A 26,157-nucleotide genomic window follows, 5' to 3' on the forward strand; every position below is an offset into this window, starting at 1 on the left:
GGGAACCTGCATTGCGCTCAGGATAGTTTTTGTGCAGGAAGCGATATCTTACTGCACAATACCTATCCTTTGAGAATGTTGCATCTTTTCATGTGTGCTTTGTTCTACAGCACACATGCAAACAGGAAAAAAAGAGGAGAAATAAAGATTTTTCTCCTAGCTACGACAGTGTCAGGTAGGTGCACCATTTAGCGGCAAACCTATCTTTAAAAGTCTTTGTGAATGTCGGTTTATGTAAAAAAAAAAAAAACATGAGTGGATGCACGTGAACGTCCATGCACCAAGCATGTAAAGCCTACCTGATGCACGGTGGTGTTATGGGATCCATTGTTTTTTTTTTGTTTACGAAGCCACGCAGATTGGGATTTGCGTGGGTTTTAAATCCCAAAATAGACTGTGCCAAGAAAGTGATGCAACTCATAGTGAAAATCATAGTAAATCTTATCCAACGTGTTTTGGAAAAAGTAAGATCCGGGAATAGTTGGCAAAGCAGTACATATTGCATGGCTGTACCATTGTGAGAAACGGTTTCAAGGAAGCATACTATTAATGTTTCTATATCATCCATGACGAAATGCTTAAGAAGCCATTTAGAGGACCTTCCTTCGGTCACTCTTGACATAGCAGCAGATGAAGGTTAATGGGCAGGCGTACTTCGGTTAATGAGGCGTCAGTGAAATCCCGTGTGCTTAGCAGAAACATGGTCTCGTCAGGGCCTGTGAGGAAACACAGATGGTCGGCAGCCGACCGGCGACGCAGCTCTGATCTCCCGAGATGGTGCGTGTTTCACTCAAACATTGGAGAGGTTTGTGCCCTCGTGCTAATGAGCATTCCAGAAGCGTGAGCCTCCGTATGGTGAAACGTAAAACTGTTATGACACGTCGCCTTATCATAGATGTTGTGCTTTTCACGCTCTAAACTTTACTTACTTTTAAATCGCAGTTTTAAAAGTGAAATATAAAAAGCAAGTTATACTAAGACAGCAAATTAAAGTTATAAAACTTTAAAAGACATCACCTGGGCCAGCAACATCTTCTGTACCACAGTATTTAATCTATCCTTTCTATCTATCTATTATTCAATTATCAAGTTTAGCAGCTCTGTCTGTAACACTAGATTTACAGAAATATATGCCACATGTATGAAAACTCCATTTGCATTCCTTAAATAGCAAATTTTAGGTAATCGCTTTTTAACAAATACAAAATGGCATGTAAGAAAATAGCAAATTCCTAAAAGCGATTTCTAAAGATTCACAATCGCAATTAGGTAATCGCTGTTCGGTAATACTACGCCATTCGTTCCTAGGGTGTAAAGGTCCATAGATGTGTATTGTTGAGAATTAGCTAACTTGCGACTTCCTAATTGGTATTCACAAATTAGGTTATGCTAAACCAAGGGTGCCCGGAGGCCTAAGGGCCCCCTGAAGCACCCCAAAAAATAATGTACACATGTAAAGCCCTATAAAAAATGCAATTTTGTGCATTTTTTCAAAAATTGCACATGGGTACCATCGACTTGGAGTCGAAGGTGATAGCATTTCCTAAATACACTTTTCACATTTAGAAAAAGCTTGGTACATGTGCTTACAGATTTGCAAATTGTGATTCCCTATTTGCATTTGAAAATTTAGGTAATTATAAAAAATTGCAATTACCTGAAATTGCGGCTACAAAGCCGTACATCGTTAAATGCTATTTTCCATTTGCAAATGGCCAAAATTACCGATTTGCACTGCTTGTGAATCTAAAATTGTTGGATACATGTGGCCCTGGTCCTAGATACACCAAACCATGGGCCAGATAATTGGCAAACTCAATGGGTCTGCCAATGCAAAATGTTTTTTGGAATGTACTAAACCTATTTTGTGAGTCAGAAATGCATTTCCAAATCGCAAAATAGGTTTAGCAACCCATACTGCGTCACAGTTAGGAAGGTGATGAAACGGGTGTTCCATATGCTATAATCAACGGTTTGAAATGGGAAGTCGTGCCCGCAAATTACTGACACATCAATGGAGGTGGTGAATAATTCGCAAACAAGAAGGCCCCTTGCCCTCTGGGTGTTGTATCAGTTGCTGCTGGGGGTGTTGGGGAGGAAGCGAGCAGGCAGTTGCTCCCAACAAGAAACTTTATTTATTTTTCAAAGGAGCACTTGTTGATTTAAACAACACAGGCTTCTTTAAAAAAAAAAAAAACATTTAGGAATGCAAATTCCTTTTAGTACATATGTTGCAAGTCTATTTGCACTCTGCGGCCAGTCTCATTGTACATCTGATGCTCAAATGCCAAGGACTGTGCTCATATCTTTGTCGCAGATTGTCTGTCTTCCAACGGTCCTATGTTGTAATTTATTAACTTGGTTTGTTTGCAATCTTTTATAGGTCACCTGTGATGGCTGGAGGTCTGTTTGCTGTGAACCGAAAGTGGTTTTGGGAGCTGGGTGGCTATGACACCGGTTTAGAAATCTGGGGTGGTGAGCAGTACGAAATCTCGTTCAAGGTAAGCAGCTGATATACATTGATTGTATAGCTGAGTGATATATTTTGTTTTTCTTTCGATTATGGCACAGCCCAATTCAAATAATTGTGAGTGGATCTAGCATAGAAGTAAATACAGACGGACCTCCCTGTGTCTCTGAAAACAATGAGAAAGAAGACTGTGAATAGGGCCTTTTTTGCCGTAGAATATTTTCATGTTTTTCACATCCCATGTTACTTAAATGAAACTGGTAAAATCCAAATTCTTCATAATAGTACATACATCTGCCTACCAACCACAATAATAATAGATCAAAAACGTAAGGACTGGTGATAAAACCTAGAACATGCCTTTACAAGGCAAGTGACTTGGCTTCCTTCAAGATCCTGTCTCCTGGATAATCATGCGTGCATAGCACATCACTGAATCATCACCCTTTCAGCTTCACATTTGAAACTAAATTAGACCCCTTCCTATTCCGTTAATCATGAGATTAGTATGTTGATTTAGTGTAAATTCAGTACCTTACTGGACAGTTTCAGCACAATCTTTGGCCTCTTCAGAGACCTTTGTCCTCCGTCATCTTCAAAAGCAGAAACTAGTATGGGAAGAACTAAATAAGCTCCAGCCTCCAATTCTCGGGTCTCCAGGAGACCCATCTGTCTCAGACTCAAGGTCGACTATTAAAAAACCTTGACTCTCAGATGCTATCCATCTCATGCTACTTTAGTGCCCAGAGGAGGGCCGCACTTTTAACTCCGGAAAGAAGGTGGCGGTACTGCAACAAAGGACGGATTTGGGGGGGCGCTGGCTGATAGCAACAGTTCAGAAGGATAGTCATTGGTTTACTATCTGTGCGCTAAATGGTCTGAAAATGGATGATCCAGAGGTCTTTGACTTCATTTAAGCTGAATTTCATCCCTGGGTCCCACCTTACATCGTCTATGGTGATTTTAATGTGACGCTGTCCCCCCCCCACTTTTTTTCTCCAGAATGTATCCTCTGACCAGCTTTCTGGTGACCCTGCTCGACAGGGGGCAGTTCACCAGCTACCCTCCTCATATGGTCTGGTTTACCTTTGGCAGTTTACGCATCCTTGGGATCTGGGGATTAAATTTTACTCTGTGCCTCATAAAACGTTGTCCAGGATGGATATATTTTTGGTGATCAGTACTCTGGTTTCTTCCTCAAGTATTACATGCAACGCACGGGTCCTACCAGGCCACAAGTCTCTGTCATTGTCTATTTCATAAGGGGGGTTAAGCAGGCATTAGTACCTCAAAGGTGGACATTTGAACATGGGCTTCCATTGGAAGATGGGTATGTTAGCTCTATGAATGCACATTTAAGCAAATTCCCTGAATTCAATATCGGATCACCTCCATTCCTGGTGGTCTGGTATGCTCTTAAGGCCTCATGTCGAGCACAGACTCTCCAATTTGCCTCCTTTCGACTGACGACGGAAATGATAGAGGAAATGGTGGCCCAATGGGCTCTCAGTGTTTTAGAAACTGACCTGGGCTATTGTCTCATGGTAAAGGATGGTCCACAGGTAGACCTGCTGTGGGAGCAGGCAACGATTCTCAGAGCCTCCCTTAGGAAACAATTCTGGGATAGAGCGTTTAAAAATTTAAGGGCTTGGCACTTTACCTACTTTGAAAATAGTGAGCAAATGGGGCAAATTTTATTATTTAGGGTAAGACATAGATCTAGCTCAAGTAGTATTCGGCTGATCAGGCACGAGAACGGGTCCTTAGTTACTGATTCAGCAGCGAAGCTTTTCACATGGTTCCATCAGGAGTTGTGTGATGAGGACTACTTATCCTCTCTGAGGATATATTTAGATTTAACCAGCAGCATCTTGAGCATATGGCAACTTGTACCCTGCGATCTAAGTTGGAGCTACCCATTACCCATGGGGAGGTCAATAGTGCTATTAGTTCTCTGGCCAGAGAGAAGGCATCTGGTCCCAACCCGCAACTATTAGAGTTTTATCTTACTTTCTCACAGTACCTGACAACAGTGTTGAGAGACCTGTTTAATTTTCTCAATTTGTTGGATAGGGTTCCTGAGTCGTGGAGGGAGACAAACATTATCTTCCCTAAAGAGAGCAAAGATCCTAACTTTTGTGAGTTATATCGCCTAATTTCACTAATCAATTCTGTTGGACTTAGCCCTTTTTGTAGGGTCATCCTTGAACTTTTTGCCTTCCTCCTGTATTTATTCTGACCTGTTGTTGGCGGTTTTATGACTCTGGGCACTTTACCACTGCTGATCAGTGCTAAAGTGCATATGCTCTCCCTATTGTAAATTGATGTATTGATTAGTGATTCCATAATTGGCTGGTTTGGTTTACCTGTCAGTCCCTTGTACAGTGCACCAGGAGTGCCCAGGGCTGGTAATCCAAATATAGCTGGTGGGCTTGCAGCACTGGTTGTGCCACCCACAGAAGCAGCCTGTACAAGTGTGTCTAAGGCCTGCCATTGCAGAGCCTGCGTGCAGTCTGGTGCTGCCATGTTGACTTGGCAAGTGCACCCACTTGCCAGTCCCTAAACCTTCCCTTTGCTGCATATTAGTCACCCCTATGGTAGGCCCAAGAGCAGGGTGCATTGTAAGTATAAGGTAGGACCTGCCCTGGTGTGTGTGGCATGTTCTAATAGTGAATTACAGCCATTTTCGTTTTTCACTATTGCAAGGCTACCTGTTCTCCATAGGCCCGAATGGGCTGTTTGAGTATTACATTTTATAATCCTAACGGACTCAGGGAACATGGTAGAAATTCGAATTTAGTGTGCCTGAACCCAGAATGATAAAATACATCTTTTAGTAAAGATTTTAATATTCTGTGTTTGAAAATACCACTTTTAGAAAGTAGGTTTTTTCTTGTCTAACCATCCAAACCTGCCTCTGCTAGGTTGTGTATTCCTTGTCTGGAGTTTGAGTGACAGGGCTGGGGAATTCCAGGAGACAGAGTGAGGTAGCCCAGTGGTGAATAGAGAGATATGTATCTAAATGGGAGGGAGGAGTTGCACCTGGGACCTGAATAGGGCTGTGCCTTCCCTCCACAATGCTGGGTCCACCTGCTGTGGTGCGTCTGATGTATCTGCCCTGCACTCTGAAAGGAAAGAAGGAATCATGTAAACGAAGTGCTCCAAGACTGACCAGAACTGGTTTGGACTAGGCAAAAGCCCCTCTGCCCTCAGAGGACAAAGGATTTTGGGGTATAAGTAGTGGGACCCTGACCCAAGAATTTAGATCACTTTTGGAACAAGAAGAAACCTTTACTGAGGAGCGGAACCTGAAGAAACCGAGGAGAGACTATCCCTAAGCTGAAGTGCTGCTTGGGGGATTGGCCTGCAGTGGTTTGCCTCACTGCCAAAGGAAGGAGAAAATATTCTTTGTGTGCTTATTTCAACTTGTAAGGATCTCCAAGGGCTTGAGAGAAGAGCTTGCCTCCTTCTGAGGTCTCAGGGACAACAGACTTCAACCACCAGCTCCCCAAGAGTTCTTTGGAAGTGCTTGCTGCTGTTTTGGGCCTTCTGAGTGACTGAGTGTAGCAAGGAGCTGGAAGCACGACTCAAGAGGAAGAAGCGTGTCGCCGTCGCTGCCTACTGCCGTCGCATCTTGGATGTCGCTGCTGTAGCTGTCGTATTGCACCGCATCAAGAAAAGCGCCTTGCATCCACGGAGAAGCGTGCCGCAGAACAAGGGTGTCGCCGCTGCAGTTGTCACATCGTGCGGAAGCGTCTCGCAACGTCGAATAAGAGTGTCGCCGCCAAAGCCGTTGTCGTCGCATCACTGGACAAGGGGGTCGCCGCTGCAGCTGACGCATCGAGCCGAAATCTCTCGCAACATCGGAGAAGCGTTCTGCATCAGGAAGATCTTCACATCTTTATTTCTTTGCACCAAACTTTCATCGCATCTACATCGTTGCAACACTTTCGTTGCACTGCGTGTCACATCTACAGGTACATTGACTTAAAGTGTCGCATTTAAGAACTAAGCTAAAACTACCATTTAAAGTAACAGTATTGTGGATTTTTGTCGTTTATGATCTTGTGGTAAATCTATATAAAGAGTACTTATTTTTGATGTAAAGCTCGTGTGGTGTCCGTCTGTAGTGTTGTCACTTGATTACTGTATGTGTTCACAAATGCTTTACACACTGCCTCTGAGATAAGCCTGTCTGCTCGTGCCACGCTACCAAGGGGGTGAGCAGGGGTTATTTTAGGAGTGTGCCCCTTTACCCTGACTAGAGGCGAGGGTCCCTATTTGTCACAAGTACCTACCTGTGCCAACTAGAGACCCCCAATTCTAACAAATTCCGATTCACAGATCTATACGCATGTCCTTGCTAACTGGTTGTCTAGTATTATTGCAGATCCGAAGGATCCAAACCTGCATGGTTTTATCTCAGGACAGGACACAACATGTCAAATCAAATGCTATTATGGCTCTTGAAGTAGCCTTGGTCGGGATGGGTCAGTTGGTTGGACGCGTAGAAGGCCTTTGATAGGGTCTCCTGACCCTTCCTATAGGGGGTCATGGAGACTGTAGCCTGGGGCCTATTTTCCATCTCAAGAGTCAGAGGTCTCAATTCAGGTCTCAAGGCAAAGATATGTAGCTCGGGGGAACAATCAGATCTCATTTCCATATCCTGCTGGACCAACAGGGGTGTCCTCTTTCCCCTCAGTTATTCACTCTCTGTATTGAACCGTTTATTCAGTCCCTCAAACAAATATAAGAGATACAACCCCTGAGAATTTATCACTTTGAAGTACAAATCTGAACTAATGCGGATGACATTGCCATTTTGACCCCTTCCTTGATTAGTGGTCTATGTGCTCTATTGGAAGCGGCTCAGTCTTTTGGGGAAGTTGCCGGCTATAAGTTAAATCAGGAGAAGACTCAGATTTTATCCACTGTGGTCCCTCCTGACCAGGACAAGAGGTGGTATCAGTCTCTGATATATCTAGTGGTTAGCCTAACTGTTAACTGTGAGTTCTTGGAAAACAGCTATGGTAAGCTTTTCAACGCTCAGGGGAGGTTTTTCTGAAGTGGAATTGCTTGCTTCTTCCACTATACTCTTATTAAAAGGATTATTCTTCCTCAATATCTTTTTTCTGTCTCCCACTCTTTCTACTGGTTGTTCTTTTTAAGAAAGTCAAGTCATTATGGCAGAAGTTTATTTGGTTATATCGGAAGCCCTGGTGCAAGATACATTTCTTACAGCAGTCTCTGGAAAAGAGGGGGGGCATTTCTGGTCCTCAGACTCTATTATCTGACGTCATTCTTCTCATGACTTCAGTTAGTACTGGGAAGGAAGCACTGGCGTTTGAGCCGTATGTTTAGTGAGTTCCTCACATTGGGGGAATCGATCACCTCCGGCACTTGTATAGTAGATATAATATATTTCAAGTGAACCCGGTTTAAGACTTTAAAAGACTTCCATCTTATTCGGGGTTTCTTCAAGAGAATATTTCTTTGCATTACCTCTTTCAACCAGCTCACATATTTGGGCTATAATACCAACTTTCCAGACTGTATTCAGGAGGGTTACAGAAAGATTTGGGTAAAGGCTGAATTCCTGACCTTAGGCCAGCTATTGGATGGGACTTTTTTCCTCATTTGGTAATCTAGAGCAAAAGGTTCCTCTTCCGTCAACAGTCTTTTTTAGATATTGCGAATGTCTCATTTCTTTTTAGCCTAAGGAAGATGATCTCAGTTGTATGAACAATCCCTGTTTTGATGTTATTAGGAATGCACCATCCAAGAGAAATATATGGCTGGTCTATAAATTAATCTATCTCTCAGCTCATGACCAGGTGGATGATGTGTTTCAGGAGAGGGCTCATAAGTAGAGTATTCGGCTCAACATGGAAGTCACATGCTCTGGTCTTAGGTATAGCAATATGTTATTTCATTCAGCTTTGAACATTTCCCTTATACACCATCTTAAATGTATTAATGACTGTTATTACACTCCTCATCGCCTTCATACTATGGAGCTTTGGTCAGATAGCCACGTATGTGTGCATTGGTATGGTGGTCTTGTTACCTCCAGGAACCTCTTTTCTATGAAGTCCCAGGGCAAAACGGTGTCCTCTCCTATAGAGCTCCTACTGTGCATCCTGTCTACTGCAGTTTGGATGTCGCTAGGTTCGGTGAAAAGATACAATGCTGTGGGGTTGGTCTCATATCCAGTGATTGTTTCTATTGCCCTGCGGGGTTTTACTCTATTTGGTTGCATCTTAGCCCTGATCCTACAGAGGTACAGGTGGACAAGGCATTTTACTCTTTCAGGGGCTATCTCCTGGGATAAGTAAAGCCTGTCTGCACCTAAGGATTGGTGTATTAGTGAACATATGTCGCATATGTAGCATAACCTGTTGGTAGTTTGAGTGTCTACGGTAGTCATATGTTGGTACCAGGAGTTGTGTAGGAGTGCGTTGCGTAGTGCGTGAAGAATACTAGTGTTTGGCTCAGTATAGGCATTTGTGAGGTGAGAGTGGTTCCTGTGCATGCGTTGAAAGAATGTAGAAGTAGAGTTTATGAGATAGGCATACATCTAGCTATGGAGGGGCTCAAGAGCACCCCAGCTAAATACAGCATGTACCGAAATACAAAAAATACTTAACTTAGAAATCATTCATAGGCTGTAGGATTGTCTTCTGGTGCGATATCTGTCGTCTGGTCCCAGAGGTGCCTTGTCTTGGTGCAGTGGTTGCAAAAGTCAATTTTTAGTCTGTGTAACTTAAGCGATTGGCCTTATGAAAGTTCTTTTGAAAGCTTGGATCAAAGAAATGGCAGACCACTGCAGTGATGTTGCACTTTCAGCTTGATAGGAGACCTTTAGGATAAGAGCTGTGTTAACTTGGAAAAAACACATCATTAGGCAGTGTTTTGTAAAATTCCTGCGTTTAAATTTTACCAATGCACTCAATGGTTTTACTGTGAACAAGTTTTTTCCTAGCAGGATGCTGGAAGGAGGCGCTAGGATCATCATCAAAATAACTGTTATCGCTCTAAGTTAGACCATCATAGTACAAAAGACATAAACAAATATTCCCAATAAATCACAAAAGATGAAAACATTTCACATACTATAACAATAAGCTGCTTACAACCAGGAGAACATAAAAATTTAGATAGCATTCTGAATACTTTATCGGTAATCAACCTCTATCAATAATAAATATGTTTAAAAAACATACTTCACATCTAAAAATATATATTTTTAAATGACATCTGAATACACAATTAAAATGCGACACAAATCTACAAATGTAAGCATTTACATTGCATTTCTCACTTTATCAAATGACGTTCTCAACCTCAAAGGTTCCTATCTACATGTGGCATCTAGCTTTGTGGTATTTTCGGAAAACGCGCCTTTGGCCAAACGTGTTTTATTGTGGCTAGTTTCCTCGGACCTGTTTGTGGTGCAACTATCTATCAGGATCGAATAGGGTTTTCCCTGGGTGCGCTTTTGTCTTGGGGATAAGTGAGACTCCGCCTGTGATCTGTCACTCGATAGGCATGGGTTGTGGTCGTAGGATCTGTCTGACCACATATCTCTGACTCAGGGTTGATGGGGAGGTCACCCTGGGTGAATCCAACAGCAATGATACAAGCTCATTAGAACGTCTGAAAATAATATGGCAGTCATTGATATTATTTTTATCGACATTCTCAACATTGTGGGTACGGTTGTCACAGCGGACTTCGACATTGTCTTTACTGATATTGACATAGTTATGCATGCCTAGGTCATGGCATACATCAACATTGTTACTACTGGTAATAACATTGTTATGCATGCATGGATTATGCCATACATTGACATTGTTACAGCCGGTCTCAACACTGTTGTGTGGGCATAGATTATGACATACATTGACATTGCATTAATGGGTATCGATGTTGTTATGCTGGCACAGTGTATGGCATAAGTTGGCATTTCATTTAGTGATATTGCACATATCATGGTATTCATTGACATTGTATTCACCCATTCCAACATTATCTTTAAGGAATTCAATAAATTTTTGAAGCTGTAATACAAATTCTCAGCACTGTGGTGACATGCATCAAATGCATGAAGAAATTCCAAATACCAAGCAACATTACTGTAGTACTAGGAAGTACGAAAGCTCTGCTGTTTCCGATAACCTCTACAGCATCCTATACACCCCAGTACAGTGGAGGTAACATCTGGTGTTCAGTCAGTGTGTGGTAGGCCACATTGTGAGTGGCTTCTAAGGGATCCTGCAGTTGAACATCATCTTCGCCTGTGGCATGCCCATATGTAACTGAAGTAATGCACCATTGTAAACTTATGATCTTGGAATCATGTCCAAGCAGTTGGTCCTATCTCTTATTCCAATGTGCACCTCAAAAACAGTTTTCTGCTCTATAACTTCAATGTAATTTTTCTTCTCTACAAGTCATACTAGAAAATGTTCAAAACTTAGCATGCTCATGTGGAGCCACCCGAGTCTTCTCAATAAGATGATGCAGATCCCAAAATACTTTTGTTTTATGCTATTACAATTCCTTGATGGAAAGTAAGGAAGTGCGTGTTGCAAACATCTTTTACCACCCTATAATAAAAACAGATTTCTGGAAATGATGTTGCAGGCTGTGTCTGACAGTGGATTAAAAAGGCTTGAGGTGGACTCAAAAGTATACGGCCTTGGCATTCGGTGCGCTGAAATGTAACAACACCGGCCAGGGGCTTCTGAGCAGCACTTTAAGCACCGGCACTCATTATTTTCCTAAATAAGCACAGGGCAGGCTATTAGAGAAGCAGATATTATTGGGGATTAGTTGTAGGATAACTACTACCATCTCATAGAGCGCTTTACAAGAAGAACACGCCGTCCTCTAACCGAACACTTAGGCTACACAGTATACAGCCACAGGCTTAAAGGTATATTTGAAGTTAAACTGTGTACATGCATTTCAGAACGGTTGCCTATTAGCAGGTAATTGTACAGTTCACCGGCGGCAGAAGCTATTATATTTTTACGTGAGACAGTATATCAATACATAGAGAAATAGAGTGACAGTGAAAAGCACGTCCTTTTGTCATTCAACTGTTTGCATTTTAAATATTTTAGCATTGTTTTAAACAACCCTAATTTGACATTTGTCTCGGTAACATCAATGCGTAGCGATTTAGTATTGTGTGTCCCGGTTCCTATTATCATATTATCTGTCAGCGTGAACGATATAATTGGAATACACTGCGCTCCTTTTTTGTCTGGGTGCCATGGCAACGGCAGAGGCGGTTCGGATATCAGGTTGTCCCAGCCTGTTTTGCTCTCGTGTCAGAATCTTCGGGGACAGATGCCAGGCTCTGGCCTCGGCCCCATTCATGTCGTAGCCATTCATTCATTTAAATACGAAGGGCGGGCCCGCAGGTCTCTCTGCTTCTTTGTTTACATTAAGCACCAGGATTTTAAAAGCATTTGCACGCAGGCGATTATACTCTCTAGCCACTAGCAACAGAATGTAATGATTTTTAAGGAAGTCGGATGTTTTCCAAATCAAATTTCTATTTAAATATGCTGGATAAAGCCACACGATATTAATAAAATGTCACTAAAACATGTCTAATGTACCTAAGTCATACACTAACTTGGCTAGATAACACAGACATTGCACTGTTGCAAAAAACGCACATGATCATTCGACAAGTTCATGTACACACTCAGCTCTATTCTTAAGCATTCAGTGGTGGTGGGTTAACCAGGACAGAGACAACATGAGTTTAGTTGGTAATTACTTCTGTTTGCTATGGGACGCCGACACGTTTCTCTTGGGCACACAACAAGCCCTAGATCTTCCTCAAGGTTTGGTATAGGTGTAATAATGGTACTAAAAAGAGGCGTGTTCCTAAGAAAATAATTTAGGTCTGCTAGATCTGTTTGCATATTCACCATGCCTGGTCTATACTCTCGTTATGAACCGCAGAATAACAGGTCATTCCAAGTGTGAATACAGCACCAAAGACCTGATAAATAGAAGGGCGGTTCACAAAGAAGATCATTTATATACATTCTTTCTTAGTTTTAAAAGTACATTTGTACAATTGGTTTCTATGTGGACGATGTAAAATGGAGCAAACAGGATTTTCTGCAACTTGTCTTGCTTAAACATGTCCCCAACAGGGACCCATTGCAGTGCTATAAAAAGGAAATGAACTCTAAGGCAAGAAATAATAGTAAGCTTCACATATCACATATCTAAAAGAGAGTGTCTTCTACCGTTGCTCATTACGGATGTATGACGTTACAACGCATACTTTTACAACGCATGCACTTACAATGCAATTTTTACAACGCAACATCCACTACAACGCATTCCATTACATCGCATGACACTACAACGCATTTTTAAAAACTACCTTTACAACGCATTCCATTACATCGCATAATACCTTAACAACGCATACCATTACAACGCATAATGTTAAATTGCATTTAAGGTAAGTATTGGATAGTATAGGGGTAAAAATTACTATTCTTACTCCAGGGGGTGCAACAGTAGGGTAAGTGTTGGATAGTATAGGGGTAAAAATTACTATTCTAACTCCAGGGGGTGCAACAGTAGGGTAAGTGTTGGATAGTATAGGGGTAAAAATTACTATTCTAACTCCAGAGGGTGCAACAGTAGGGTAAGGGTTGGATAGTATAGGGGTAAAAATTACTATTCTAACTCCAGGGGGTGCAACAGTAGGGTAAGTGTTGGATAGTATAGGGGTAAATATTACTATTCTAACTCCAGGGGGTGCAACAGTAGGATAAGTGTTGGATGGTATGCATTGTAATGGTATGCGTTGTAATGGTATGCGTTGTAATGCCTGCGTTGTAGTGACATGCAATGTAGTGTCTGCGTTGTAATGGTATGCGTTGTAATGGTATGCGTTGTAGTGTCATGCGTTGTAAAGGATGTTGCGTTGTAATGCCTGCGTTGTAAGTGTAGTGCGATGTAATAGTTGCGTTGTAAAGGTTGTTTCCCCTCATTACTTGTGCACTGTATTTATTGGCATAAGCTAGCTTCAATTATAGTTCTGCTTTAACATCTTGATATGGGAGTGTTAGACCTGGCACCCTTGGCTTAGCGTGGCTTTCCTCCCAACTTTTTTGTCTTCAGACCTCCTGTTTGCTGATGCTGACTTATTTTTTTAGGTCGAGCCTAGCGGTGCAGCGCATGCGTTGCTCGCTTTGCCAGGCATGCGGTATTCAGTATAGCGTAGAAGCTTTGTGGAAGCTCCGCCCCTCTCTGCCCATCTTTTTCATTGGCTTAGGTCCTAAATGCTGCCTTCCGATCGATTTTAGGTTTGTTAGTCCTTCCTCATGAAGAGCATGTCATCTTTTGCATCCTTCCATGGTTACTGGCCCCTTTACTTCGAGTGTTGTACAGTATTTTTTTTTATATTGTGTATATCTTGCAATCAACGTTAATCAGAGAGATAGGCCTGCAATTTTGGGGCAACTAAGCTTTTTTGCCTTCTTTGGGGATAACTATAATATTAGCTTCGGACATGGTCTGTGAGACTATCCCCGCCCCTTCGCAGTGGTTAAAAACTTTTTTCATAGTGGGTTGTAAGTGGGTTAAGAATGTCTTATAAAATGCGGCTGTGTATCCATCTGGCCCGGGTGCCTTGTTAGCTTTAAGGGACTTGACTGCCATCTCGATTTCAGTGGAGCTTATCTCCCTCCCAAGGGTGTGTGTTTCTTCTGGTGTTAACTTTGGGAAATTTAGTCTGTTTAGGTACTCAGTACAGCCATTTTCTTCTAGCGTTATATCTTTTTATAGAGGTCTTGATAAAATTCACTAGTATTTCTGTGTGTCTTGTGTGTGAGATATTTTGTGAGTCTGTGATTGATGAGATGGTATGCTGTCTCTGTTTGTGTTTTAGATAAGAGGCCAGGAGCTTCCCCGCTTTGTTAGCTTCGCATAGGTTTATTGCTTTAAATTTGTTCATCCACATCTCAGCTCTTTCGTCCAAAATTCTGTTGAATTCATATTTCTTCTTTGTGAGTTCTGTAAGTGTACCTACGTTCTTTGGGTCTGAGATATGGATTGCCTCTAATCTTTGTATATCCTTCTCTAGTTGACGCAACTGTGCCTTCGCATTTCTGTTCATCTTGTCCATAATTGCCCCCCTAATTGTGTCTTTCAATGCGTCCCACATGGTTTTAGGAACGGTGCCTACAGTGTCATTAAAGCTAATATATTCCTTAATGGCCTCCTCTATTTTGATTCTGTTGGTTTGGTCTGACAAAACATCAGTGTTAAATCTCCATCTACGTTGGTGGTCCTCATTGTGCCGCCCACACAACAGTAGACTAATGCAGGAATGGTCTGAGACAGTTCTCGTGGCTATGTCCGTGTGTTCTATTAAGAGGATGTGTGTTCCTGTGATCAGAATGTAATCTATTCGGCTGTATGAATTGTGTGGGTTGGAGTAAAATGTGTAGTCTCTTGTGTCCAGGTGTTGTAGCCGCCATGTGTCTTTAAGATTAAATCTCGGTACATAAATTTCGTAGTATGTTGTGTGCGCTTGGGGGGAGTGAGTGACACTGAGACTGTCTATCTAAAGTGTAGTCTAGCGCCAAATTGAAGTCACCTGCCATCACTGTTAGGTTGTTTTGTGGGATTGCCTCCAACTTTTTAGAGATGCCCACCCAGAAATCGGAGTCATCAGCGTTTGGACCGTAGATGTTGAGTACATGGATGTTTTCGTCCCCCATTTTCAAATGTGTCAACAGTATTCTCCCCTCATCGTCGCTATATTGGTCTTCTATATTTATTTTGGAGTTCCTATTTAACAGAATGCATCGTCAAGGGATAATCTGGTCTCCTGCAGGAGGAAGATATCTGCTTTGGTTTTAGCTAGGTAGTCTAGTATTTGTTTCTTTTTAACTGGGTGGTTGAGCCCTTTAACATTTAAGGAGACTATCTTTAGGTTGGACATTAGTGGTTTTGTGTTGTCTATTGCCATTTTGTTATGCTAGGTACCGGCTGTTTGATCATGTCCTTCCCCCTTTTTCGATCTGTATAGTCCCCCTCCCTTCGAGACCTCGGGTGTGTGATACCTGTGCCATCCTCCATTGGTCCCTCCTCAAAGTACCCTCCCAATGACTGGTGTCGTTCTCTCCCTTGAATAAAAATGTGTAGATGGGAATGTTTAAAAAGAAAGAGTGCAGCGGGTAGAAAAAGAAACATGAGTGCCTCCCGTACGATACTAACATTACTAACATTACATAAAAAACATTAAACATTTTTTTTAAAAAAACCTCCATCCCCCCGTTCCTGCACATAGAATTTTGAACGTGCGACAGCAAAGATCCTGCTCCGCCGTCTACCTGGATCCCTACGTTTTTGTACGCCAGAGCATCTTATAGTTACATTTCCAAGCCTTGTTATTTCTGCATATCTTGTCTAACATAATACAGTTTCCCTAATGATCCATGTAGGCATATGAGCATGGTTACTACATTCACGCTTATAGATTTCTGATAAAAAAGTTATAAAAAGGATATTTGTGTTACAATGTTCATATATAATTCTTCCTTGCTTCCTCAGCTGTCTCAGGATTCTTTGTTGATGTTGGTTCGGCCGTTTGATCACTCGAGGTAGATAAGGTTAGGATAGAGTCTTGTATGAGGTAGATCGTGTGTCGCGTCTCTAAAGGTAGCAGAAAGTCCAAAGTTGAAGAGGCTGATCCCCTAGTCCTTATTTGGGGTTTCTTACATTCCTTCATTCCACTCTTAAGTCAGGCGAGGCTCTTCTCTTGATCGTGTTTGCCCATTTCTTCCTGTGTTGGACCTTGAAGGTATCTAGACAGATCTTTGGGGTCTTCAAATACGTGTGTTCTTCCTTTGTCGGTGATTCTGAATTTTGAGGGGCCCGTGAAAGAGAAAATGATGTTCTCCTTTCTTAGCTTGTCACGCTGTGCCAGAAAACCTTTCCTTAAGTCCACTGTGTGCTTGGAGTAGTCTTGGGTGAGGATTATTTTATGTCCATTCCACTGTATGTTATGGTTCTTCCTGGCCACTGCGAAAATGGCTTCTGTGCATTGTAAGCAGAGAGGTTCGCATATAATGGGCCATGGGGTCGTTTTATTTGAGGATTTGAAGGCTGGTACTCTGTATGCCTTATCAAGCTCGAAGGGAAGGTCAAACTTAATGTTGGTTATTTTTGGGATCATGTCTTGTAAAAAGGTGATGCATGACCCTCTTTTCTCTTCCTCTCCCTCGGCGACCCCTAGTATTCTAATGTTCCCTCGTCTGTTCTGGTCATCTAATTCTGCTGTTTGTCTGAGAAATACTGCTGTTGTTTTGGATAACTCTAGCAGAGTTTTGTTTGCTTTTTGGTCACCGTCTTCTATATCGCTCACCTTTTGCTCTACTTCCGTTAGTCTGTTATTTGCTGCATGGATGCCGGCTCTGACTGCAGCCAGTTCTAGCTGTATAGCATCCGTCGTTAGTTTAGTCGACTTTGCTAGGTCGTGTACATCAGCCAGTTTTTTCAGGATCATGTCCAGTGTAGTATCGATGTCATTCTTTTGTTTGATAGGGGAGTCCAGAGGTTCACTCTTGTTCTTTTTTGTCTGCTGTATGATTCTACCCTCGGCGCCAGCCATTTCTAGTATCCTTCCTCTCTTTTGCTGCTGGCTGATCCTTCCTCTCGTATACAGCTCTATGGCTAGTTTCTTACCTCCCAAGCTTGGCGATAAATTTTGGCATTTCCTGTTGCCTCTTGTTCTCCAGTCTTAGTATGACTATACTTTTGTTTATTACCCCCTTTGTATACTGGGTATGCCGCCTGGCCCACATGTGACTGGCCTTCTCCCTTGCTGTTTGAATGTTTGTGAGCGGGTATTCTTATGCACACCTAGCTAATATCTTGATCCATCGAGGTCTGAATGGTTGTATATAAGGGGCTGCCTTCTTGTTAGCCTAGTTGTTCTAGTATCTGCTTAGTTTACCACTCCGTTAAGCACCCCACTGAGTTATGGATAACATATTCTTATACGTATCTGCGATTCCTGTGTTGATCGTCCCCTTCCCTGATATGTTTCAAACACGTAGTCGGCCACCTGAAAGGTTAGGTCCTGTACTGCCCGTTTGCTGCACCCTGTGCCTCTGTGACCTGTGCTAGAGGGGGTTCTGTCAACTTTGCTGTCACCTAAGTATGCTTGCCTACAGCTGGTATATTTTGCTTGTTATATCTCTGTGCACGGTCAAGCTGTGTCTTGTAATTGCTGGTCTCTATTAACGGAGAGAAAGAGAATACTTCTTTGTAGGACCGCCAAAGTTTAACGCTATGCAGCGCTGCGGGTTATTCTTTTATGGTAGGTTTACAGTTTTCTAATTGCTGAGCCTTTACTGCCTGTGGTGACTGCAATGGCAGCTCGCACTCATCTTTACTTTCGCTTTGAGTACGCTTCGAAAATCACGGAGCTTGCGATTGTCGGTAGCTACAGTACTTGTGGTGTTGGCGCGTCTCTTCCAGGAGTTACCCAGGCGTGCCACCACTGATGCGCACTTCCTATCCTCTCTTTAAACGTACAGCAAGTTCGTTAGTTCCTGAGTTGTTTACCCGATATTCAAAAATAAGATGGCGGCCCCCATAGGTGGTTTCGTTTTCGTTGTAGGTGAGTGAGTATCCTCCTCACTAGAGTTTCCCTGCTATTATTATCGCTGTCTCGATGTTCACCATGGGTGGTCTACAGCACTGACTTTACGTTGTTTCTCAATCGGACCTCCGGTGTTCAATTGTAGGTTTTTGGGGCACCTTCAGCAGCAGACCTTACATTGGCTCTCAATCGGACCTCCGGTGTTTATTTGTAGGAGCTTGCGATTGTCGGTATCTACAGTACTTGTGGTGTTGGCGCGTCTCTTCCAGGAGTTACCCAGGTTTGCCACCTCTGATGCGCTCCTCCTATCCACTCTCTTTAAACGTTCAGCAAGATCGTTAGACCCTGAGTTGTTTACCCGATATTCAAAACTAAGATGGCAGCCCCCATCAGTGGTTTCGTTTTCGTTATAGGTGAGCGCATATCCTCCTCACTAGAGTTTCCCTGCTATTATCCTTGATGTTCGCCAAGGGTGGTCTACAGCACTGACCTTACGTTGGCTCTCAATCGGACCTCCGGTGTTCAATTGTAGGTTTTTGGGCACCTTCAGCAGCAGCAGATCACGCAACGGCGGAGGGTCTCCCTCGCGGGCACCATCTTGGTTTTCTGCCGCTAGCTCCGGGAGATCCTCTTCTCCGTAACTTTCTCGTTTTCGCAGTTGTGGCTGAAACTTGCAATTCGAGTTGTTTTCTCCTTTCGTAGTTCCGCTATCTTATGGTATGCTCCTTTCTTAATTCTGATTAGCTCTTGCGTGTTCTTTTTGTTGCTTGCCTCCAGGTTCAGCGGACCGCTGGATTCAGGCATCTAAACCCATTGCCGTCCAAGCCACGTTATATTGTGAGCACTAATTTCTTCCCGTGCCTCCCCCTCCCGCAGTCCATGCCTTCTCAGACCACCCCCCCCCCCATTGTTCTTGCCTTCTCACCCGCCTGGTTGCAATGCAATAGGTCTCGCGTAAATGCGAGTCCTATTGCATTGCAAATGCTTGTTATTATATCCATGAGAGAGTGTGGATTACTGAGCATCTATCCAGGCTCTTCAAACAGTCACCTTCAAAGCAGGGTAAATAAACACATGCAGGCACATGCATCATCATAGGGTTTTGCTATTCCTTAATTGCGATTATTAAGGAATCGCAATTAAGGAATAGCAAAACCCTATGCATGTAGGAATCGCTAAAGAAATAGCGATTCCCACAAATTCCTTAATTGCGACTAGCAAATTGCGAGTCGCAATTAAGGAATGTCTTCCCATTCATTCCTATGGGCTTCCAGGCCCATAGGAATGAATTAGAGATTGCGGGAGCAATTTGCGAGTACCAGTAGGTACTCACAAATTGCTCCCGCAATTTCGATGGTGCAAGGGTGTCAAAATGACACCCTATTGCACCCATGTATGTTAACTCTGCACATATGTTGCATACACACATGCTCTAAGGGCATGTGTGTGCGCAACATGAAACTTAGAAAAATGCAAATAAGTGCATTTTTCTAAGTTTTCACAAATTACCATGAAGTCCAGCTTCATGGTAATTTGCTCACGCTAATAGCGAAATCGCTATTTTTAAAACTGTAATGCATTGCATTTAAGGAATCTCAATTAGGGATTCCTTAAATGCTATCGCTATTTAAGGAATCGCTATTTTGAGATTCCTTAAATAGCGATTTGTGCATTTGGGATGATGCATCCCAAATGCAAAAATACCGGTCGCAAAGGGGCAGATTCTGAGAATCTGCCCGTTTGCGACCGGTTTTGTGCTTGATGCATGTGCCTGATGGTGCATACTTGCGATATTGTACTGGAAGGTTGAGATGAAATCTGGTTATTCAATGAAAATGCGGAGGGGGATGCAAGCACTTGTCATTGGATAAGCTCGTCTGTGATGGGGTCTTACATTCAGTGTAAATGAGAGATGACACTTTGTCTGGGAGGGGGGAGGGCGGGGTCATTTGTGCCACTCGTAAGATTCTGATAGGAGTGGTTCCCTCGGATCACTTGATACCCAACGAGAAGCTCTCGTATTTGCACGAATAACCGTGTTTTGAAATGAGGGAGGTCTGCTGTGACGTGGGGATGTGAGAGAGTGGATGGTGTCTCCATCTGTGCTGTAACACTTTTTGATGATTTTAATGCTGATCTGCGATTATATCCTTGCTGACTCCTGCATTTCCATAGTTACAGCACGCCTGCCTCAAAGCACCTGCTGCTTGGCTGTTGCCAAAAATTTAATGGAGTGGATTCCTTTTTGCAGTGTCACACACTCGCATCACACTGCCTTGTGCACGTCCATGATGCACCAATGCACGTTCTGTGTAAATCTATCTTTGTTTTTTCCCTTCGGAAGGTATTCAGCAGTTGTTGGTTCATTGTGGTTCTTCAGGGTTCTCTGAAGTGGACCGATGAACAACATGTAGTGGAGCGCTACGAGGCCTCACAAGTGATAGCAATGCGCTATTCAGATAGATGTCAATTAATATCAACCTTTATCATTCACGCTCAATCTTGGCTTTTGTCAGTCTCCACCTCTTAGCACACCCTCCTCTTCTGCTATCATCCTGTTTTCACTCTTAATATCCCCCTCTTCATGCCTCCTTCAGTTCTCCTCTTCTTTTCTCCATCTTTGCTCTCAGTCCTCTTACCTGCTCCTTCCAACCCCTGCAAGTTCTCACCTCCATAGCTACCTGCTTCTCTTGCCCTCCAAGGGGTCTCTGTGTCCACCTACTCTTCATAGGTGTCATATTGGTACAATGTATATCTCTTGACAATATCTACAATATATATTTCTTATACAAATATGGAAGGATATGCCAGCAGACCTATATTTTTTTGAGAGACCATCACTTTCTCTTCTCGTTCATCTCAGTTTTGCCCTACAGTTTCCCCTTCTTTATTTCCCCAACCTTGCACTTCATTGGCCAATTGGCTCTTTGTCATTTTCAACCTTTCCAATGAAGCCTGTTGCCCAAATGTGGCCGTGGGATGAGGCTTGCTAGAGCATCATCAGGGAGAGCTCTTCTAATGGCGGCCTCTTCCTTAAATAATGGGTGTTTCGTGCTCAGTGTTGCATGTAGTGCTGTTCTCCGATTGCAGGCAGTGTTGACACAATTATGTTTTCCTTGTTTGTGGAAGTTGAGGTCTGACAGAAAAACAGGAGTCCACCATTATTAAACCTTGGGAGATCTTTGAGGGTTCCCAAGGCCCTTTGAATGACGACCAACAATGTTGACATAACTTGCTTTCATGACGCTTTCAAGTAGGCGCATGGTGGCTTGTAAAGCACTGAGAGCTGAAGGCTGCCTTAGCCTTGACCCTCATGATCAGGACATTAGGTGGAAGGAGGCAGAAATAAGCATTTGCAATGCAATAGGTATCGCATTTACGCGATTCTGAGCTATTGACATTGCAAATAACAATGCCTCTTATTTTTGTTTTTGTTTTTAAACATAAATAAAAGGCATTGTCATTTACAATGCCAATAGCTTAAACTCGCGTAAATGCGAGACCTATTGCATTGCAAATGCATGCCTGGTCTTAGGACTCTGTTCACTTTACCACAGATAAACAGTGCTAAAGTGATTGTGCTCTCTCCTTAAAACATGGTAGAATTGGCTTATACCCAACTGACATGCGTAATTTACTTGTAAGACCCTAGTAAAGTGGCACTAACTGTGCCCAGGGCCTGTAAATTAAACGCTACTAGTGGGCTGGTAGCACTGATTGTGGCGCCCCCCACTTAAGTAACATTTTAAACATCTCTCAGGCTTGCTATTGAGCCAGTGTATGCGCAATTTTAAACTGCCATTTTGATCTGGCACAATAAACCTTTTCTAAACATAACTAGGCCACTAGGAACTAGGGGCTGATAGTAAACACTATTCATACAAAATTCATCATATTTCAACACATATATAAGCATGAATTTCCTTGTGCATTATACAAGCTTTATTCATTTTCATCGTCTTTTGATATTGCAAAATGTTTCTTCCCATTTGCTGGGAAAATGAAAGGAACTCTTCTGAGTCACTGAAGATATGGTCCAGTTGCAGGCATAGCGGCGATACGCATAGACCATATTCCTGCACAAATGGTACATCAAATAAATATTGAAAAAGAAAATAATTGCCCAGACCTGACTTTCTTCATGGTGCTGTGCTTGCCTTGCTGCATAAGGTGAAAGCACTGGTCATTGTGAAGATATATATATTACCTTATAGTTAGGACCTAGTTACAATAGGAAAATGGCAACATTCTATTCCCAATAACTTTGGCACCGATTGACAAATCTTTGCGAAAATGTCAAAATTAATTCTTTGTTGAGATCAGCTCCTATGTTGAAAGTTTGGGGGTGATTCGTGAAAGGGGGCCGAGAAAAAAGGGGGGTCCCAAAACGTGTTTTTTCAATGTTAATTTCCATAGGAAACTTTAGACAAGGCTACAGGTCAAACGGAATAACTCCAAATTTGGCAGGGAGAAGGGTCTTGGTCTAGAAAGCATGCTTTTGTTTATTTGGTGTAAATCCGTTCAGTAGTTTTTGAGGAATATTGAAATTTACAGATATCAATATTTGGGAATTCTGCCATCTGATTGGCTGAGGCGTTATGAGCACGAGCTTGTTGCTGATTGGCTGCGAGCGGTGCGAGCGGTTGCAACTAGGAAGTGTTGGCCGCCATTTTGTGATTCCGTTGAAGTGAGTAAGGTGAAAAAAGGGGGAAAAAGGGGGAAAAAAGGGGGAAATAGGTGGGTAGGAGCACTGTAACCTCTGTGGGGTGTTTAGGGTGTGCTATAGAGGGGGTGCGAAGCAAAGTATTTACCCCTACCAGTGTATAAGTGGTTGGCTGCGAAAATTAAGTGAGGTATTGGGTAGAGTCTGATGCGGGCAAGGTGAGCTGATACGGGACTCGGGGATTAAAGAATGAGTCCTAATTGTGTGTCTTATGCTGTGAAGTCATGTGCCGTGGCCACTGCACTACAGTTGTGTAAGTAGTGTCCGGATGTGTTTATAACTACTAGGATGAACTACTGACCCGTACTGGTATGAAACTCCTGGGGTACGGAATTTATGTGAGGTATTGTCTAGAGTCTCATGTTGCTAAGCTGAGCTGCTGCCGGAGTCAGGGATTAAAGCGTGAGCCCAAACTGTCTGTCATATGCTGTGAAGTCATGTGCTCTGGCCGCTGTGCCACATCTGTGCAAGTAGTGTCAGCATGTAGTTATAGGTACTTGGATGAACTTTTGTTTAGAACATTATAGCTTGTGTATGGTGCTTAGGTGGTGTTGTATAGGGAGTGCGAAGGTAAATCAATATGGTATTTGTAGAGTGCAAACTACTCCCCTCTATGGAAGAGTAGAGCTGGGGATCAAAGAGAGAGGTCTGTGCTGCAAAGTGAGATGGTCTGGCCGCTGCGCCACAGCTGTGTGGAGAACACATTTTGACGAGGGTGCGGGAGTGGCGTTATATGGCCCTGCAACAGGGAGCCTAAGTTGTAAGTTATAGGATGGCTCAAAAAGAGCCCTTGTGTTCACTAGTTGGAGCTACATATAAGTGCGGATGCACAGCTTTCAGTTATTCAGGAGAACTCGGTTTCCCTGATCTGTGAAGTGTACTCCATCACTTCTGTATATATCCGCCATATCAAAACGTATGTTGTTGTATATGGACCCCATTTTGTTGTGTCTGAGTTATGCAGAGACAGCTTTGTTGACTTTTTCCGAGATTTTTCAATCTGAGGACTAAATTGTTTGGACCATTTCCACTTCTGTCTTTGGCATATATTGGAATATACAATTACAGTTTGAGGCGAAAGTAACATCAATTGTCCAAAGGTGTCCTTCATAAGCATTTCCAAATCTACCCCAGTCAATGTGCCCAGGTCGTTTCCACCACATTGCACAATCATGAGGACAGGGTGTTGGAGATGCAAACAGGTTTTAACCAAAGGCCACAATTGGTGCCACTTCAATCCTCTCTGTCCAAACCATTTAATGTCCACATTTTGTAAACCTAGGTCTAAGTCCTACGATCCACACTAGCATTTTGAAGGTATGGCTGGAAGGTATGGAAAGATGTCTGTAGCTCATGCAGTTCCTTCGTAGAATAAGAGATATGTTCAAAGATGGGGAACTAGTTTCATTTTGCATACAAAACGGAACCTGATTGGGAGATGAAAAGCATTGTTTTTTAAAAGTAGGGTGCACATTTGTTTTGTGGAAAAGTATGTTTGTGATTGGTTAAGAAAAAGCAGTTTGCACATACATATTATAGTACATATTATAGGATAACATTTGCTCAACTCAACCACACCTGCTACTTGCATTTGGAAGGCACTGTTCGAACTTAAAACAACTGTGAACTTTAAACCTGCACGTGCCGTTAAATATTCGAGAAAATGTTGCAAAAAAATATCGTTAGGTTTAACAAAATTGATGAACTTTTTACCTCCACGTGTTGTAGAATGTTCTAGAAAGTGTGTTGATAGAATACGTTGCATTTCTGACTTCGATGTGTACTTGAATATTAAAAAAACTATTTATATGGAAAAGTAGAAATACAGTAATAGAGAGAATATTTGAAAGCTAAAAGAATCAAGGAACTATTGTCATTTGTTCTTTACCTACTGGCGGTCGGCAGTAGGTAGTTATCACTGTTAACGGTCTGAAAGTGCGGTGTTGCTCAGAGTATCATGGTGGTGATATGATATGGTGCTACACTCGGGCATGAAACAGATAGTCTAAACCGTGAGGTCATTGCTGTAAAGTGATGTGGTCTGGTGTTTGTAGCATACGTGTGCAAGTAGTGTTAGTAGGCGTTTATACCATACGGGCAGTGGGACGCGAACTACTGACCACTACTGTGTGTTGATAGTATATCGGAAGCGGGAAGCAAAGTAGTTACGCCTACCGGTGTGAAGACTTGGGGATGAAACCGAGCTGATTGCTCTAAAGTGATGGGCTCTGGGCGGTGTAGTATACTAGCCGCTGAGGTATAAGTGTGTAAGTAGTGTTAGTATGTGTTTATAGTATATAGGGAGTGGGAAGCGAACTACTCATCCCTACTGGTGTGAAGACTCTGGGATTAAACCGTGAGCCTAAATTGTGAGCTTGTTGCTGTAAAGTGATGTGCTCTGGGTGCTGTAGCATACTTGTGGAAGAAGTGTTAGTTTACGTTTATACAATATAGGGAGTGGGAAGCGAAAGTCTTACCCCTACCGGTGTCCAGACTCGTGGATGAAACTATGAGTTCATTGCTGTAAAGTCATGTGCTCTGTGTAGTATTCCATTGTAAGTCATAGTAGAATGTTAGTATGTAATTCTACTAGAATCTAAGGAGCATATTATCAAGGAACGGCGTTAAAATTATCGCCGCTTTAGCGGCTGTTTCCGGCCGCTAAAACTGCGATAATGGGCTTGATAATATGCCGTAGAGAATTCCAATAGAATCACATATTAACACAAGAACATGGGCTTCTATCGGAATTCTCTAAGGCATATCATGAAGCCCAATATCGCCGTTTTAGCGGCAGCTTCCTGCCGCTAAAGCGGCAGTAATTTTAACGCCGTTCCTTGATAATATGGCCCTCAGTATGTAATGTTAGAATGTAGGGCTGTCATGAGGGGAACCTTGCGCAGTTTGTACACGGTGCTGGATTAGAAGGTTACTTTGCTGTCTGCTCCTGTTGGTGGTTGTTTCAGGTGTCTTGTTTTCTTGTAATAAATCTACTTATGGGATTCACTGCTGTCTGCCTCTTCACTACATACATTTGGTGACGAGTGGGAGAAGGCAAAAAGAAGGCACCACTCTGCAATATTTCAAAATTGCTTGCGTTGTGTGAAGACCCGTTTTGTTCGTGTAGCTGTTTCTACTCATGCAAGGGTAGTCGGCTCATTGAAGTGTCACCCGACTTCAGGTAGGATTTATATTTTTAGATTTTGCGTTTCCTCTACTTCTTCACTACATTCTGGTCTCTGTACTACACGTGAGTAAGTAGTGTTAGTATGCGTTTATACTAACAAATGCATTATGGTA

At 42.6% G+C, this 26,157-nt stretch overlaps 1 protein-coding gene across 1 annotated transcript in view; it reads left to right on the top strand.

The window, feature by feature from the left end:
- GALNTL6 (polypeptide N-acetylgalactosaminyltransferase like 6) overlaps positions 1 to 26,157 on the top strand; it is a 2,683,170-nt gene that overhangs the window by 2,345,921 nt on the left and 311,092 nt on the right. The window contains exon 9 of the mRNA XM_085641833.1: positions 2,384 to 2,501. Coding sequence (XP_085497959.1) covers positions 2,384 to 2,501 — 118 coding nt within the window. The remainder of the gene's footprint in view (positions 1 to 2,383; positions 2,502 to 26,157) is intronic.

Source organism: Triturus cristatus, chromosome 2_2 (genome assembly GCF_964204655.1).
Source record: "Triturus cristatus chromosome 2_2, aTriCri1.1, whole genome shotgun sequence".
NCBI lineage: Eukaryota > Metazoa > Chordata > Amphibia > Caudata > Salamandridae > Triturus > Triturus cristatus.